The 19244-nt window shown below is 44.3% G+C and overlaps 1 protein-coding gene across 34 annotated transcripts in view; it reads right to left on the bottom strand.

Annotated features, from left to right (window-relative positions):
- Positions 1-2196: 2196 nt before the first annotated feature.
- CFLAR (CASP8 and FADD like apoptosis regulator) overlaps positions 2197-19244 on the bottom strand; it is a 65385-nt gene continuing 48337 nt past the window's right edge. For 20 of the 34 annotated variants that reach the window (XM_060410206.1, XM_060410205.1, XM_060410227.1 and 17 more), the window contains 2 exons: positions 9942-10458; positions 2197-7796 (listed from right to left, as the gene is read on the bottom strand). In XM_060410206.1, the coding sequence (XP_060266189.1) occupies positions 7658-7796; positions 9942-10458 (656 nt within the window). In that variant the 3' untranslated portion in view covers positions 2197-7657. The remainder of the gene's footprint in view (positions 7797-9941; positions 10459-19244) is intronic. The other 14 variants (XM_060410219.1, XM_060410214.1, XM_060410216.1 and 11 more) reach the window with 3 other exon arrangements.

The raw sequence follows: 19244 nt of genomic DNA, 5'->3' as shown, positions 1-19244 counted from the left end.
AAGTTGGGGAGAAATGTTTGTGGAACAACTAATAAATTATTTTAATCTTCTTTTTTCCATTTTTAAAAAAATTTGAGGTGAAATTCACATACAATGTACTATTTTAAAGTGTACAATTCAGTGACATTTAGTACATTTACAGTGTTAATGCAACAATTAGTTAAGTCACTCAGTTGTGTCTATTTGTGACCCCATGAACTATAGCCCACCAGGCTCCTCCATGGGAGTCTCCATCCGTGGGATTCTCCAAGCAAGAATACTGGAGTGGGTTGCCATTTCCTTCTCCAGGGGATCTTCCTGACCCAGGGATTGAACCCAGGTCTCCTGCGTTGCAGGCAGACGCTTTAACCTCTGAGCCACCAGGGAAGCCCCATGCGACCATTACCTCCATCTAGTTCCAAAACATTTTAAGAACCTCAAAGGAGACCTTGTCCTCGCTTAAGCAGTCTTTCCCCAGTACCCCCTTACTCCAGTCTCTGGCAACTGCTAATGACGAAAGTGAAACAGGAGAGTGAAAAAGTTGGCTTAAAGCTCAACATTCAGAAAACTAGGATCATGGCGTCTGGTCCCATCACTTTATGTCAGATAGATGGGGAAACAGTGGAAACAGTGTCAGACTTTATTTTTAGGGGCTACAAAATCACTGTAGATGGTGACTGCAGCCATGAAATTAAAAAACGCTAACTCCTTGGAAGGAAAGTTATGACCAACCTAGATAACATATTCAAAAGCAGAGACATTACTTTGCCAACAAAGGTCCGTCTAGTCAAGGCTATGGTTTTTCCAGTGGTCATGTATGGATGTGAGAGTTGGACTGTGAGGAAAGCTGAGCACCAAAGAATTGATGCTTTTGAACTGTGGTGTTGGAGAAGACTCTTGAGAGTTCTGTGGACTGCAAGAGATCCAACCAGTCCATTCTAAAGGAGATCAACCCTGGGATTTCTTTGGAAGGAATGATGCTAAAGCTGAAACTCCAGTACTTTGTCCACCTCATGCAAAGAGTTGACTCATTGGAAAAGACTCTGATGCTGGGAGGGATTGGGGGCAGGAGGAGAAGGGGACGACAGAGGATGAGATGGCTAGATGGCATCACCGACTCAATGGACATGAGTTTGAGTGAACTCCGGGAGTTGGGGATGGACAGGGAGGCCTGGTGTGCTGCAATTCATGGGGTCGCAAAGAGTCAGACATGACTGAGCGACTGAACTGAACTGAATCTGCTATTTTTCTCTATGGATTTACCTATTCTGGGTATTTCTCATAAATGCTATCATACAGTATCTGACCTTTTGTGTCTGACTTCTTTTACTTAGCATAGTGTTTTCAAGGTTCATCTGTGTTGCAGCATTGGTCAGTACTTAATTTTTTCTTATGGATAAATAACTGTCCATTTTATGGATATACCACGTTTGCTTAATCCATTCATCTGCTGATGTACATTCAAGTTGCTTCCGACTGCTGTGAATTTACTGCTATGAGCATGTATATACAAGTCCTTTTTCACCTGTAATCTACTTTTTAGGTGAGCCTCCATGTATGTAGTGGGGAGTTCGATTCATCTGTGGTCCTTGGTGTATACCAGCTGATATTGCAGAGGGATTTATTGAAGAGAATTTTTATTTCTTGAATGTGTGCTTACCAAGTGTTTGATAGAGCCAAAGTGGAAAAATTTGAATGCATGGGTCTGGTAGCTTTGGTATGGCACAAGAAGATGTTTAGAGTAAGTGTTTCTTGGCATAGAGGAGAGAATAAATTTTTGAAAAATCAGACATTTCATTTAATGGCCTTGATTGAGTCCTACATTTTCACCTCTGGGGCTGCTGTAGACAAGAAAGGGTCTGGCTGGGAAACAAGAAATTGTGGATTTACCAACAGTGGGTCCTTTGGAGTCATTTATCTTTGGTAATTGTAAACATATGTGCAGATTTACTATTTCTTTTTTATACCCAGTTCTGTGTATGTATTTTTCAAACTCATACCCACTGTAAACCAGGTCCAAAAGCTGGTCTATATTAATGATTCAGTTAGAACTCTTCCTTGTGGATTACATCTGTTATGAGGATTACCTCTCTTATGAGGACAGTGTCCAAGTCCTACCAATGTCTTAACAAAGCATCTCCATCTCTCCAACAGAAACCACAAAAATATAAAAGAAAATAAATGACACCATCAGACATATCAAAAACTTAGGTCAGCTCAGGTTTTTAAATTTTATTTTTATTTATTTTCAATTATAGGATAATTGCTTTACAGTGCTATGTTGACTTCTGCCACACAACATGAATCAGCCATAGTGTATATCTATAACTCCTCCCTCTCCTTCCATCTCCTCCTACCATTCCACCCCTTGAGGTCATCACAGAGTATCAGGCTGATCAGCTCAGGTTTTAACATTACATTTTTAACCATACATGCATACAAACATTTTTAAACAATAATTACAAATTAAAATGATCTAAGCAAATTAAACTTTTAAACTACATGAAACAGATGTTCAAGCTAAAATACAGAGATCAAATTGCTAATCAACATCTAGGCCTATGTGCAGTCCTTCAGACTGAAAGGTCAGTTAGAACTGACCCAAAATAGTCATTTAACTTATGCAGTACATGGTCACCAAGATTGCTTTGATGCAGATGACACCACATGGCACTGATGAAAGCTCCAGTATCATTTCATGGCAAAGATCCAGTACTTTGGCCACCTGATGTGAAGAGCTGACTCATTTGAAAAGACCCAGATGCTGGGAAAGATTGAGGGCAGGAGAATGGGATGACAGAGGATGAGATGGTTAGACGGCATCACTGACTCAATGGACCTGAGTTTGGGTAAACTCCGGGAGTTGGTGATGGACAAGGAGGCCTGGCGTGCTGTGGTTCATGGGGTCATAAAAAGTCAGACACTACCGAGCGACTGAAATGAACTGAACTGATCTGATCTGTTTACTACTAGCACAACCTGGACAACTAGGCTGTATTCTGTGAGGCTTTGTGCTCAGTATCAAATTAAAACTTCTATTACTAGGGATAAAGAGAATGGTATTTGGGACAGTAAGCAGGGTCTGCCACACAGACAAACTGACAAGGCTGACCTCAATCCTGAAAACTTGCTCCTAGAATCTTAGCGAAGAGATCCCCATTTCAAACACTGCAGACAGAAGAAGGTGTCAAGTGACACCAACCATGGCTCATTCATGGAAGAGGATGGAAGGGGTTGGGGGCTGGAATGGGACTGAGGTTGAGGAGTCAGTCCTCCTAGCCAGCAGCCTAGAACAGCAGCCCTGAGAACAGGGATCCTGCTACTGAAAAGGACTAAAGACCAGACAGAGAAGTGAAGACAGACCTAGAGAAGAGCTGTTTTTTAGCACCGAAGAACCAATGAGTCAAAAGTTGAAGGAATTGCCTAGTCTTTACTTTAGAAAGCAGTATTCTCAAATATACAGAGATGAGGATTCGGAAAACAAAAAGTATCAGCCATAGTCCTGTCATCAGTATACCACTTTTGGAATATTTCTTTCTGGGCTTTTGTTTTCCTGAGATATTTTTTTTGTTTGTTTTTGCTTTAAATATACTTATAAAAATAAAGGCTCTATTGGGATTTCCCTGCTGGTCTAGTGGCTAGGACTCCACACTCCCAAAGCAAGGGGCCCAGATTCAATCCCTGGTCAGGGATCTAGATCCCACATGTCACAACTAAAAATTCCTGCATGCTGCAACTAAGATCCTGCATGCCACAGTGAAGACTGAAGATCCCATGTGCTGCGACTAAGACCTGGCACAGGCAAATAAATAAATAAATACATTTTTTAAATGCTCTGATTATGGCTTGAGTTTACATCCTCAGCTGGGGGTGACCATGGATAATCTACTTAATATCACTGTGCTCACCCTCCTCACCTATAAAGTGGGAATAAATAATAAAGGGGACAAAAATACCTACCTCACAGAGCTGTTCTGAGGATTAAATGAGATAATTCGTGTGATGAGCTAAGAACAACTTATGTAAGCCTTTATTATTTGTATGTATAATTTTAACAGTTATATAGAATTCCAACTACTGGACTTTTCAGCATAATCATGCCCCTATTACTGAACACTGGATGAATTTTCAGCTGGGGGGTTATTATAAAGTTTGAAGTATTTTAATATATTTGTCTCTTTTATATTTAGGGCTATTACTTAAGCAATATCTTCAGAGTCTTCTCTGAAGATTTTAGAACATTTCCTTTAAGCTGGGTTGTGGGTACATGAATATCCATTATATTGATACCTAATATAATTCTCTTTTAGCATGCCTAAAAAACTTCACTTAAAAACTATACTCAATGAAATAAGGCATTTAATAATCAAATGCTTATAAACAAAAGTGTCAAAGTAGTTCAGACTCCACCATTAAAGTGAGGAAAAATAACTTACATAAGAGCTGACTAAATGATGGAGATGGGGGTCTTTTCAGCTCTTCACATGCCAATCACATGCCAGGCACCTCCTGGCTTGTCACCATTGCTTACATTCTACACTCCAGCTAAAAGTTACATCCAGTTTTTAAAACATGTCTTGCATTTCCCCTGCTCCTTCATTTGATCTCTTTCCTCTATAATGTATTCTCTTCTCCATCTCAACCTGCCAAAATCCTTACCAGTTTTCAAGCTTTGATTCAACGTTTTCAAAATAACTCCTCCAGAGTGTGCTATTAATAATAACAGTTATGTGCGCATGGCATCACCAGTGCAGTCACTGGCTATGATCATAAAGGCTCTCTCATTTCATCCTTGGAACAATTCTGTGAAGTAGGCAAGGGCTGGCAAGTCCTTATTCCTCCCATCTTGGAGGCCTGCTCCTGGAATCAAAGTCCCTCTGCTCCACTCCATAACCCTTGCCAGTGAGCAAAACACACAAGCAAGCTCTTAACACTCTTCTCCTTGAAATCTGTGGGCTGACAAATGGTATTAACAAAAGTGACAAAAGTAAACAGACAACATAATATAACTTAATATAATTTGATAAATAACTGTTTTATTCCTGTTTTGTTTTTTGCTTCGTATTTCTTTTTTTTCTCCAAGTGGCAACTGGCACTTGGGATCAGTTTCCCAACAAAGGATCAGACTTAAGTCCCCTGCAGTGGAAGTACAGAGTCTTAATCTCTGAACTGCCGGGGAGGTCCTCCTTTAAGGATATTTTAAGCAATAATACTCTTCCAGGTCATGCTCTCCAATCCAAGGAGGAAAGGTATGCATGTGTGCCAAGTCACTTCAGTCATGTCCAACTCTCTGAGATCCCATGTAGCTCCCCAGAATCTCCTCCATGTGATTCTTTGCACCTTGAGTGAGCTTTGGCAGTTTGTCTCTTAAGGATATAGCCAATTTCATAATATCAGCATAAAGCTGCCAATAAATACTACTGCTGTTGTAATGTCCCTGTGGGCTCTGTAGTGGTGTCTTTGCTTACTAACACTCCTAATTTGTGTCTGTCTCTTCCCTTATCATTCTAGCTAGTGCATGCGTGCTCAGTGGCTCAGTCGTGTTGGATTCTTTCCAACCCTGCCGAGCTAGAGATCACTCTTACTAGCTGTATGCCACAAATTTTGCTATTTGTATTTTCATTTTATTCAATCAAAGATATTTTCCAATTTCCCTAGACTTTTTTGAACAGGGGTATTTATAAGTGTGCTGTCCGATTTCCAAATATTTGTAGATTTTTCAGATGCTATTTTTAGGCTAATTTCTTCAGTCTGAGAATATATTTTGTGTGGTTTCTGCCGGGAGCCAGAGTGAGGAATCCCACCTGTGACAAGGTCATGCGGCAGAGATCTGATGGGCAAGGTCGAGTCAGATCTCAGGTTTTCCCCCTGGTATTTCCTGAGCATGTACCCCAAAAAACCCAGTCTGCCAGCCTTTTGTACACTGCTTTTCCACTCTCCTGACACACTCTGGAAAAAGTCATCTCAAGGCTTTAGTCTTCTGCATTTGAAAGGGTGTTTCAATCCAAAAACCCCTCTGATGGCTTTTTAGCCTGCCTGCAGGACTCGTATAGCTGCGCATGTGATTGTTTGAGGCCTCCTGACCGCAGGAGGCACAGGAAGCTTAAAACATCCTAGGAATGTAGAGGCTTCCAAGGAGTCAAAATCATTAGAATAGGACTGATTAAAGGTTTCATTTGTTGAGCCAATACTTGCTGCCAAAATCTCATATCTTTTATTTTTAGATATAGTTGGTATATAGAAAAACAGATGGTAAACCTGGTACTAGCAACATTAGATCTTTGAGTTAAGTACTTTCTTTGTTATAACCCACTGTACCTTTGTTCTACAGGAATGTCACTTTATTTAGTACTTTGAGGGTGATGCAGAGAAAAGAAAAAACACTTCTAGGGAAAAGGAGTTTTCTGGTTGATAGACAATTATCCAGGAAGAGAGCCAGAAAAATGTTAACAAGCCTCTTGGCCAGAAGATAATGTAAACCACCTGAGACCTTTTGTATGCGGGAGGGTATGCAAAAAGGAAGCCTTGTCTCAATGAGGGTCAGGACTGCTGTCCCTGCATAACTCTGCATATTCCATTATGTACAACTTGGGGTATATAAGCTGATTTTGAAAAATAGTTTTTGGAGTCTTGCACCGATGCTGGGCTTCCCCATGTCATTCTTTTCTCCCTGTTTCGGCTGAATTCCCATCTGGGGCGTGGAGGCTCACCATGTTTACTTACTTGTCCGGCTTCTAAGATCCCTAAGAGAGACAGCCCAAGGCGGGGCACTCTCCGATATTCAAACGGACGCCAGTGGCCTAACGTAGATGGTGCAAGTTCCTTGTCTGGGACTTTATTGGCTTTCCACGTATATCAAGTTATTCAGCCTCTTTTCCTTAATTTTCCTACTATACTATTTCTTCCTAATCTAATCTTATATTAATAAATAAATAAGTTTTTTCCTCGCCTATCCGTCTCCTTTGAATCACCCTGGATCCACCGGGACTGGACCCCGGCAGGTTTCAATCCTCTTAAATATATTATTTTATGGCCCAGAATATAGTCTGTTGTGGTAAATGTTTCATGAACATTTGCAAAAAATGCTCTACTGTTTTAAATGGTGGTAGTTTAGTTGCTAAGTTGTGTCCGACTCTTGGGACCCCATGGACTATAGCCTGCTGGGCTCCTCTGTCCATGGGATTCTCTATGCATGAATACCAGAGTGCGTTGCCATGCGTCCTCAAAGGGGATCTTCCTGATCCAGGGATTGAACCTGTGTCTCCTGTGACTCACTCCTGCAATGCAGGTGAATTCTTTACCACTGAGCCACCGGGGAAGCCCAAGGAGCCCCGTCCCTGGGATTCTCCAGGCAAGAACACTGGAGTGAGTTGCCACTTCCTTCTCAAAAGGAAAGGCACACTATACCTAATTAGATGTAGAAAGCTATGTGAATCCTAGGCAGACAGGCAACCTCAGATCTGAAAGCCACTATTTTAAATTGAATGTCTGTGACCACCCTCCAATATGATAATATTAGATAGCCCTTGGGAGGAGATTAGGTCATGTCAGTGCAGTCCTTATGAACAGGATCAGTACCCCTATAAGAAGAGACATAAGACAGCCTGTTCTCTCTGTGCTTTCTGCCATATGGAGACACAACAGGAAGCAGGTTCTCACCAGCCGTGACTTTGACTTTTTATTTGTGAGGGAGGAAGAGATTCTTTCTCAAAGTGTGCTGCAGCCAGACGTAGTATCGCTCCTTAGCAGACACTTTGCTGTTCCAATCATACACCAGGCTGTTGAGTTCAGTGTGGAGTTCCAGGAGCGAGTGCTTTCTGGAGGGAATGTAAAAGGCAAAAATTAATTCCATGCAATTATCAATGAGGAGACAGATTATCATCAGAATGAAATCAACTCACAGATATGAAAGTGCTGTAAAACTGTTCCTTTCTAAATAGTCTATAAGCTGCTTAGCAAATGATCTAAACAGGTTTGCAGCAGTCTTGTTTGATGACCACAGTCCCCTCCCCCAAGAGGCAACTCTGTGCAAATGCAGGATGAATGTAAAAGGCCAGGCCAACGATGTGGCTGGCCCATGGCATTTCCACCGTGGAAGGCTGAGTCACCGCTGCTCTAGCCCTCCCCTTACTGTTGAGCCATTCCTGAGGAGGCTAGGTGTCCTGGGCCCTGAGATTTATTCCTAGGGTCTCCCAAGCGACAAAAGATGCCTTTCACAAGTGACTTGGAGATACTATAAATTGTTATTAGTGGGAAACTGAAAAGGGACTACTAATCTTCATTTGAGGCACAGTGAGGCTTGCTTCCACCTAAAGGAACACCAGACCACTCACTAATGGTTCCCTTAGAAAAGTATTCTTGCCAATAAACACCAAAAATGTCCAAGTAACAAAGACTTGCAAATCTGTACAATCTGGTACCATTTTTTACCCATCAAACTGTCAAGACGTGGGGAAATAAAAGAGCACACAGTATTAGTGAGAACTCAGGGATATCGACAGTCTCATAAAAGCAGGCCTATGAGAATTCCCTGGCAGTCCAGTGGTTAGGACTCAGTGTTCTCACGACCAGGGTTCTGGGTTCAATCCCTGATTGAGAAACTATAGTCCCTCAAGCCACATGGCATGGCCAAAATTTTTTTTGAAAAGCTGGTCTAACTGATCTAGAAGACAATCTGATAAGATGTATCAGAGGTTTTTAACATGCTTATTGGACTTCCCTGGTGGTCCAATGGTTAAGAGCCTGCCTGCCAATGCCGGGGACAAGTGTTTGATTCCTGTTCTGGGAAGATTTCACATGCCAGAGGGTAACTAAGCCTGTGTGCTACAATTACTGAGCCCATACTCTACAGTTTGTGCTCTGCAACAAGAGAAATCACTGCAATGAGAAGTCTGCAGACTGCAAGGAAGAGCAGCCACCACTCTCTGCAACTAAAGAAAAGCCTGAGTGCAGCAAGGAAGACCCAGTGAGGTCATAAATAAATAAACATATTTTTTAATGCTTGCCATTGGACCCAGTAATTCCACTTCTGGGAATTTTCCCCTCAATAAAACAATTAAGAATAAGCACAAATACTGACCTAAAAAGATGTAAAAATATTGCCCAATGCAAAACATTGCCCAATGACTAAAGACTGGCCAAGGAAATTATGCTATAACCATATTAGGGACTACTCTGCGTAGTAAAATGCTATAGAAACATGATTCCTGACATGTAAAAATAAGCTGTTACACAAAGTAAAAGCATGTTATAAAATAACAGTAGATTATTATTTCATTTTGGCTTAAAACACATGTTTATGTATAACTGTATGGGATCCAAAAAAGATCTGGGAGGCAATATATTGAGATTTGGTTAACAGGTTGGTTCTGGTAAGTTGGATTAAAACCGCTTGTTATGCTCTGCCTTCAGCATCTATATCTCATGGTTTGTTGGTGGTGGTGGTGGTTTTTTTCTAGTAAGGAGCATGCATTGCTTTTGTAATAAGAAAAAATAAACATTTCTTAATTTTGAAGGAAAATATCCAAACCACAAGCTCTACTAAATATCCTTCTAAGGCACAAAGCATTCATAAACTGTGCAGAATCTATCTCAGACTCTTAAGGAAACTGCAACAAGGGTTGAAAAAAAAAACCCTGAAGAGAAGGGCATCAAACAGTGGCACTTCCATCTTAGTGCCTGTGTGCATGCTAAGCCGCTTTAGTCATGTCCATCTCTTTGCGACCCTAAAGACTGTAGCCTGCCAGGCTCCTCTGTCCATGGGATTCTCCAGGCAAGAATACTGAAGTGGGTTGCCATGCCCTCCTCCAGGGGATTTTCCCAACCCAGGGATGGAACCCGCATCTCTTATGTCTCCTGTGTTGGCAGGTGGGTTTTTTACCACTAGCACCACTTGGGAAGACCCTTCCATCTTGGCAGCAGAACAACTGGGGCCAGGATCCACCACAGCTTGGGAGGCTCACCTTTCTTTCCACAGTTTCTGGGAGAGGCACCGCAGGTACAATGAGGGTGAGCTGGAGGGTCCCTCCAGCAGGGACACATCTGCTTTGCACAGGCTCCAGAAGAAGTCAGCTTCTCGGTGAATCAAATCCTGGTAGGCCCCAGGCTGCCTGGCCTTGGATTCTGCACTTTTCACTGACGGCCCGTCCACCTCTAGGAAGCTGCTGTCCTCCAGCTGGCCCTCTGATTTCACATAGCTCTGAATGAAAAAGAGCTTTGGCTTCCCTGAGAGAGAGGGGCACATGTCTGCCATGAACATTCTTCTGATATGATCCAAAGGAACCCCAGAGTGAGTCTGATCCACACCAAACACGCTCTGGGAGCCCCCTCGGCTCACCAGGATACACGCAAAGCTGTCAGAGTCTCGGTGCTGGGGCATCTGGGCAACCTGGCGTAGAATGTTGGTTATATCTCTCATAGTGAGATATAAGAAATGCCTGACTTCATAGCCTAGGAAAGTGAAGGTGTCACGAAGAATGTCTGGAAAAAACAAAGATGAAAAACAACATAGGAGTAAGGAAAGGTCAAGAGACACTGGGTCACAATCCTAAACATGGTCTCATCTCCATTATTTGTCTGTTTCTGCTTTTTGTGTCATAGTTTGAGACTTTACCCTGGTGGTTCAGACGGTAAAGAATCTGTCTGCAGTGAAGGTTCTATCCCTGGGTTGGGAAAATCTGCTGGAGAAGCAAATGGCTACTCACGCCAGTATTCTTTCCTGGAGAATTTCAGGAACAAAGAAGCCTGGAGGGCTACAGTCCATGGAGTTGCAAAAAGTTGGACATGACTGAGCAACTAACATTTTCTCTTCTGAGGCTTTAAAGGTCCTGAGCAGAGAAGGTAATGGCACCCCACTCCAGTATTGCCTGGAGAATGCCATGGACGGAGAAGCCTGGTGGGCTGCAGTCTATGGGGTTGCTAAGAGTCAGACACGACTGATCGGCTTCACTTTCACTTTTCACTTTCAAGCAATGGAGAAGGAAATGGCAACCCACTTCAGTGTTCTTGCCTGGAGAATCCCAGGGACAGGGGAGCCTGGTGGGCTGCCATCTCTGGGATCACACAGAGTCGGACACGACTGAAGCGACTTAGCAGCAGCAGCAGCAAAGGTCCTGAGAATGGGTCAGGAGGATAGAACCAGCCTAAAACATGACTTATGTGACTCATGTCCCAGCTTCACAGCCATGATCTGTCCCGCTACATTCTCTTTCCCTGAGGCCACCGCCACATCTGGCCTCAGGCATGGACTGAGCCCACCTCTCATCTACATGAGAGTGAAAAACACTTTTTCTTTTCAACCAAAACTTTTGTTCAAGGGGCTCCTTCTTAAAATAACCCAGTTCATAGGAATGGGTGCATTTGCAGAGCACAGATCTAAATCTAGATCCAACGGCCACAGAACCTCCCTCCCACCTTGTATTTTGGGCTTCTCTGATGGCTCAGATGGTAAAGTACCTGCCTGCAGTGCCGAAGACTTAGGTTCAATCCCTGGGTCGGGAAGGTCCCCTGGAGAATGGAATGGCAACCCACTCCAGTATTGTTGCCTGGAGAATTCCATGGATAGAGGAGCCTGGCAGGCTACAGTCCATGGGATCACGAAGAGTCAGATACAACTGAGTGACTAACACTTTCACTTCCCTTTTCAATTCACCAGTATGTCAGCAAAAGGCAACGATGATAACCATCACCTAAGAATGTAGTTAAACTATTCACTGTTGTCCTTCTGCCAGACCAAGAGGTAAGGGCAAAAAAACCACTGAATTATATGTATATATATGTGTGTGTGTGTGTGTGTATAAATAAATAAATAAATATATACATACATAAAATGCCATAATGAAGAGATATAAAGAAGGGGCCAATCTCTTTAAAATCCTACAAAGCAACCTCACTTGTCTACATAGGGTCTCGGAGTGCTAGACAAGGCGCAGCAGCACCTCCTGCTAGGCAAGGTTTCTGAGGGTGTAGGCAAGGCTTCAGTGCCCAGTTCTGTGCTCAGCTGGGGCTGTACCATGAGAGAACCTGGACGGGGACTCCAGTGCCATCCCCTCTGCTTTGTTCCAAACTCTCCCTTTCAGGAGTCACTCTCCAGTCATGGAGCATTCTCTCCCCTAGGGGGCAGAAGCAAACAGAGAAACACCAGACTCAAAGCTCTTTTGTTTACTTGTCTCAGACTGGCCTAGTCCCCTCAAAAGCCTCTTTTCACTGATAGACTGACTCCCTTATCAAAGCCCTTGAAAGAAAGCCACTTCCTCCCTTTCCATCCTTGTATGCAGGGGTCTGAACAGAACCCATGCTGTCCTGCGCCTTACTTAATTTCATGTTTTGATCTGGGCTGCCCGCAGGCTCTGGCCAGGCTGTCTCATAGAACCATGCTGTCCTGCGCCTTACTTAATTTCTTGCTTTGATCTGGGCTGCCCGCAGGCTCTGGCTGGGCTGTCGCAAGGCAGTCGGCAGGCCACTGCATGAAACTGGGTAAAAGAGGAAGTCTTGGAATCACAAGGTCTGAGTTTCAGTCCTGACTCCTCTACCCACATACGGGTCTAAACCTTGTCTGGTCCTGAAAGAAGGCTAACTTACGCTAACAGAAGAGCTAAGAAGGAGACGGGAATCTGCGGTCTAGAAGAACAGAAGGAAAAAAAATAAAGCTGGAAGCGGATCCAAAAGCCATACAGGTCCTCAAGGCCAAGTATAAGGCCAATCAGAATACCAGACCTGAATGGGCCTCAGACAAAGACGAGGATCCCTTAAAATATTCCTGAGGCAACAGTCACTCAATGGACACGGTCTGAAGGGATCCCAGCTGGCATTTCCCATTAATAACACACCTTTTCTCTATCAGATGATGAGGACTGAGGCTAGCTGTTGTTTCTTCTTGACCCAGCAAGAACATGGATATAAGCCAGTCTATACAGGATCAAGATCATGATAGTGTGGCTTTGAAGAAATGACATTTGTAACTTACTCATCTATAAAATGGATCAGTGACTAAACCATGTCTTCCAGAAGGTGGCTGTAAGGATCCACTGAAATTTCTGTCAAGATGCTTTGCAAACTGTGAGTGCTTATTCAAATATAAGATAATAGTTTGGGGACTTCCCCTGTGGTCCTGCGGTTAAGAATTCACTTGCCAATGCAGGGCACATGGGTTCGATCCCTGGTCCAGGAAGATCCCACATGCCATGGGGCAGCGAAGCCCGTGTGCTGCAACTACCAAACCCTGCGTGCCTAGAGCCTGTGCTCCACAACAAGAGAAGCCACTGCAACGGGAAGCCAGCCCACCACAACAGGGCAGCCCCTGCTCACCGCAACCAGAGAAAGCCCGTGTGCAGCAACAAGGACCCAGCACAGTCCAAAATAAATATAAAATAAGTAAATAAAACATTTTTTTAAGATATTAGTTTTAAAGAATATAAAGGCAGCCACTTCAGCACAAATCATGGAGCCTGCCTGCAATGCCTCTCTTGTATGGAATCTACTTCCTTAGAAACCAGTGCGCTAAGTCACTTCAGTTGTGTCCAACTCTGTGTAACTCCATGGAGGCTACAGTCCATAGGGTTGCACAAGCAAGAATACTGGAGTGGGTTGCTATTTCCTTCTCCAGGAGATCTTCCCAACTCAGGGATCAAACCCATGTTTCTTATGTCTCCTGCATGGGCAGGCAGGTTCTTTAGCACTAGTGCCACCTGGGAAGCCCCTTAGAGTGAAAGCTAACTAAAATGGACACAGAGTGGCCAGATTTAGATGCTGCACTCCCATGTATCAACAGTAACTTCTCTGTCTTTCTTTGCAAATAGGGGAAGAAAAAGGTGGGTGTTGAGTCTGGAAAATAAAACTTCAGCCAACTGCAGAAGTCCCACTTCTCCTACTCATCTTGGAAACTCCACACCTGACCCAGCCCTATCTCTGTAAAATTCAGCTGTTCCTTTATTAACTTCCTGAGAGGGGTTTATTCTGGCCTGACAGTACAGGGCGGTTGGGGAAAAGCTAGAATCAGCATTGCCCACCAATTTGGGGACTACTGAGATGAAATTCAAAAAATTAAACACAGTAAAATGTCATGACTCCATTCAATTAGAATGTGTTTTGACTGAAATGAGCTCACATTTATCTTAATACTATCTACAAAATGGGATTCATTAAATAAAAGTATAGAATAAAAAAGGAAGGGTGGCTGCTTCAGCAGTCTATTTACAATCACTTATTGAGTAACTTTAATAAACCCAGCTTAAGTTATTACAAAGCACATGAATGCAACTCAAGTGTGCAGCATATTCTTAGTGGAAAGGGGAGTTTTGAGGTCAAACATGGAGGACAAATGCAAGACTGACAATACTTAACCAGGTTTCTTTACTCAGAAGTAAAGACTGCTCAGAAGCTTTAAGGCCAACATGCATCGCAAAGCTCTTAAAGGGGAACAAATTATTCTCATCTATTAAAACTCGCTTGACCTCAAAACTCATGCTTTACAAAGTTCCTCTTCCTTGTGTTAGAGAAACACTGTGGTTACAGGATACAGATGAAGTAGACCATGTAGTTCTTATTCATCAAGAAGCCCACACTCTTGTTGGGAAAGCAAACTAGATCAGTCATTTCCGTTGCTCAGTTGTGTCCAACTATTTGCAACTCTGTGGACTGCAGCACGTCAGGCTTCCCTGCCCATCACCAACTCCTGGAGCTTGCTCAAACTCATGTCCATCGAGTCAGTGATGCCATCCATCTGATCATCTATCGTCCCCTTCTCCTCCTGCTTTCAACCTTTCCCAGCATCAAGGGTGGCATCAGGTAGCCAAACTATTGGAGTTTCAGCTTTAGCATCAGTCCTTCCAATGGACACCCAGGACTGATCTCCTTTAGAATGGACTGGTTGGATCTCCTTGCAGTCCAAGGGACTCTCAAGAGTCTTCTCCAACACCGTAGTTCAAAAGCATCAATACTTCAGCACTTAGCTTTCTTTAGAGTCCAACTTTCACATCTATACAAGACTACCAGAAAAACCACAGCCTTGGCTAGATGGACATTTGTGGGCAAAGTAATGTCTCTGCTTCTTAATATGCTGTCTAGGTTGGTTATAGCTTTTCTTCAAAGGAACAAGTGTCTTTTAATTTCATGGCTGCAGTCAACATCTGCAGTGATCTCGGAGCCCAAGAAAATAAAGTCTGTCACTGTCTCCATTGTTTCCCCATCTATTTGCCATGAAGTGATGGGACCGGATGCCATGATCTTCATTTTCTGAATGTTGAGCTTTAAGCCAGCTTTTTCACTCTCCTCTTTCACTTTCATCAAGAGGCTCTTTAGTTCCTCTTCACTTTCTGCCATAAGGGTGGTGTCATCTGCGTATCTGAGGTTATTGATATTTTTCCTGGCAATCTTGATTCCAGTTTGTACTTCATCCAGCCTGGCATTTCTCATGATGTACTCTGCATATAAGTTAAATAAGCAGGGTGACAATATACAGCCTTGAGGTACACCTTTCCCAATTTGGAACCAGTCTGTTGTTTCATGTCCAGTCCTAACTGTTGCTTCTTGACCCGCATACAGATTTCTCAGGAGGTATGTCAGGTGGTCTGGTATTCCCATCTCTTTAAGAATTTCCCACAGTTTATTATGATCCACACAGTCAAAGGCTTTGGCATAGTCAATAAAGCAGAAATAGATGTTTTTCTGGAATTCTCTTTCTTTTTCTATGATTGCCAAAGGATGTTGGCAATTTGATCTCTGGTTCCTCTGCCTTTTCTAAACCCAGTTTGAACATCTGGAAGTTCTTGGTTCACGTACTGTTGAAGCCTGGCTTGCAGAATTTTGAGCATTACTTTTCTAGGGTGTGAGATGAGTGCAACTGTGCAGTAGTTTGAACATTGCTTGGCATTTCCTTTCTTTGGGATTGGAATGAAAACTGACCTTTTCCAGTCCTGTGCCCACTGCTGAATTTTCCAAATTTGCTGGCATATTTGAGTGCAGCACTTTCACAGCATCATCTTTCAGGATTTGAAATAGCTCAACTGGAATTCCATCACCTCCACTAGCTTTGTTCATAGTGATGTTTCCTAAAGCCCACTTGACTTAGCATACCCAGATATCTGGCTCTAGGTGAGTGATCACACCATCGTGGTTATCTGGGTCATGAAGATCTTTTTTGTACAGTTTTTGTGTGTATTCTTGCCACCTCTTCTTGATATCTTCTGCTTCTGTTAGGTCCATACCATTTCTGTCCTTTATTGAGCCCATCTTTGCATGAAATGTTCCCTTGGTATCTCTCATTTTCTTGAAGAGATCTCTAGTCTTCCCATTCTGTTGTTTTCCTCTATTTCTTTACACTGATCACTGAGGAAGGTTTTCTTATCTCTCCTTGCTATTCTTTGGAACTCTGCATTCAAATGGGTGTATCTTTCCTTTTCTTCTTTGCCTTTGGCGTCACTTCTTTTCTCAGCTATTTGTAAAGTCTCCTCAGACAATCATTTTGCCTTTTTGCATTTTCTTTTTCTTGGGGATGGTCTTGATCCCTGTCTCCTGTACAATGTCACGAACCCCAGTCCACAGTTCTTCAGGCACTCTATCAGATCTAACCCCTTGAATCTATTTGTCTTTTCCACTGTATAATCATAAGGGATTTTCTTTAGGTCATAACCTGAATGGTCTAGTGGTTTTCCGTACTTTCTTCAATTGAAGTCTGAACTCAGCAATAAGGAGTTCATGACCTGAGCCACAGTCAGCTCCCAGTCTTGTTTTTGCTGACTGTATAGAGCTTCTCCATCTTTGGCTGCAAAGAATATAACCAATCTGATTTCGGTATTGACCATCTGGTGATGTCCATGGTGTAGAGTCTTCTCTTGTGTTGTTGGAAGAGGGTGTTTGCTATGACCAGTGGGTTCTCTTGGCAAAACTCTGTTAGCCTTTGTCCTACTTCATATGGGCCAGGTGTGGGCACCAAGGTGGCACAGAGCGGGTGGCATGGAGGTGCTGGGTTCAGCAGGAGCAGGCCAGGGGCAAACCCCTGATGCTCCCTGGTGGTACAGTGGTTAGAATTCGCCGCAGCCCAGGTTTGATTCCCGGTCAAGGAAGCCTTTCTTCTTCCTCTCCCCCTGCCACCTACTGATCTCCCTGGCGGAACCCTACCACCCTATTAGCTCATGCTTGCTCTGCCAGCCTCAGTGCTGTGACAGCAGCCCCCTGGGGCCCTGCAGCTCTAGCCCAAGCATGGTCAGGCCACCTCCACTGTTCCCCAGGACAAACCTTTTGGCCACAGTGGCAACCTTGCCCACTCCAAGCTGTCCACCACCAGCTTCTTCCTTCTCGGATGCCCTCGCCACTGCTTGGACTCTCAGAAGCACCGCTTCCACCATGACCCACCTGGGGCCTCCCAATGCCTGCCTTCCTCCCTGCTGAGGGGCTGTGGCTGGTGCCCCTCGTGGCTGTAGTGATGCTCCTGGGCTTGTGCTGGGGCCCCTGCTGTTGTGATGTAAGGAGGTGGGGATGGGTAGGGTGTGGTTAGGGGTGGGCTGGGGTTAGGGGTGGGCTGGGGCGGTGGCCATGGGTGTGAGCAGCTGCACGATGGTGGCCACAGCGGAAGGTGCGGGAGGAGTATCTACATCTACAGGTGGGGCCAGTGGCCACGAACACACCTTCCTTACCACATGCCTCATGCCAGCAACCGCTATGGGAGGCTCAGCCACTGTGCCAGGTCCTGGGCTGGCTGTGACTCTCATGCGCTGGTGGTGGCTCCAGGAAGGTCCTGGTCTTAAGTGGGCTCTGGGAGGCAGACCCAGGCACCCAGGAGGCATAGGTGTGACGATGAATGTGGACCTGTGCTGGCAGTCACACTGCCACGCAGTGGAAGGAAGAGAGCACACAGATACCAGTGGGGCCAGCCGGGAAAACCTTGCCAACCGGATGGGAGGCTGTAGGTGTGCTCTAGGCAGAGATGCCTGCCAGGGTGGACTACCTGACCAATATGGTATTCCACCTGCCTGACCACAGCTCTCAGGCCTACGACAGTGAGGCAAGATTTACCCAGAAGACCTCCCTCCCCACTCCTAACCTAAGGTGGGTACACGGGCACACACACACACACCCCTCACCTAGTTATGACATCCAGTAGTTCCCCATTCCCTCCAAACTGTCTGTCTATCCAGGATACACTCCATCCCCTCTCCCCAACCTGTCATCCACTTCCCCTAGGAATTCTCCCCAGGGGTAATGGCACACCACAGTCTCCTTTTAGCCCAATCTTGGGCTCCTCTATCACCAAAGGGTTTCATGTCTGTTTACAGACTGTTTTCTTCAGAGGTGAAGTGGACAGCCAATGAAGTGCACCAACATGAGGCGACGGCGGAATCCCCTGCGGAAAAGGAGCCCCCGTGGGCCGATGGGTGCTTGCCATCGCTGCAGGAGGTTTCCTCAACAGCTCTGCTGGGGCCTTGGGCGTCAGTGTGGATCGGTGACAGTGTGGGACGAAGGTGCTTGTGGCCGTGGTTGCTGGCCACCCCACGTGTGTCAGGGCATGGAGCAGAATGATCACATAGGAGAGGGGGCGGCGGTGAGCCGGGTGCTGGGACGCAGGACTCGGGGTGCTTGGATGTGTATAAATGCGTATAAAACAATGACTGACATGTCACACAGAGCAGCAGGAGTTTTCGTAGAATAGATCAGAGTAGGGAAAGTCAGTGCAGTCTGAGACACCTGAAGGGGAAATTATGGGAAAGGTGTAATTCAGCTGTGGTTCCCCCCAAAAAAACACCAGGGCAAAGGAAAGGCCTCCAAGTGGAAGGAAAATGGTGAATAAACACAGAAGAGTGAGAAAGGAAGTGGGGAGTGGAGGGGGCGGGGCTTGTACAAACCTGACTTTCGATTGGTTCAGATACACCGATCAGGGGGTTTTACTGGACAATCCATTTACTGGACACACAAAATTATAAGCTACTTTACAAACGTCGTTTTTCTTTTAAGCTACAGATGATGACTAGTAATTCCTTCAGGACTAGCTTTTCTTAGGAGAAAACAATATTAATAATAAACATGTCAAGTGCATGTCAAGAGAGGCTTCTGTGGCCCCTTAGGCAGCCTTAAAGTCCTCTGCTTTTCCACTTACCCACCACACCTTTTCCACAATCCCAAAACTCCAGAAGCTCTGAAAAACTTAAGTTCTTTTCCCTAACTTGTTTTGTAGCAAAATCTTTCCTGAACTAATGAAAAGCTATTTATAGTCTTTATTCCACTTAGTGCAAATATCCATTCCTTTTGCTGTAGAAATAATCACAGATTATGGG

This window comes from Ovis aries, chromosome 2 (assembly GCF_016772045.2).
Source record: "Ovis aries strain OAR_USU_Benz2616 breed Rambouillet chromosome 2, ARS-UI_Ramb_v3.0, whole genome shotgun sequence".
Taxonomy (NCBI): domain Eukaryota; kingdom Metazoa; phylum Chordata; class Mammalia; order Artiodactyla; family Bovidae; genus Ovis; species Ovis aries.
The sequence above is the reverse complement of the archived record's forward strand: the minus strand, read 5'-3'. Positions and strand labels throughout refer to the sequence as shown.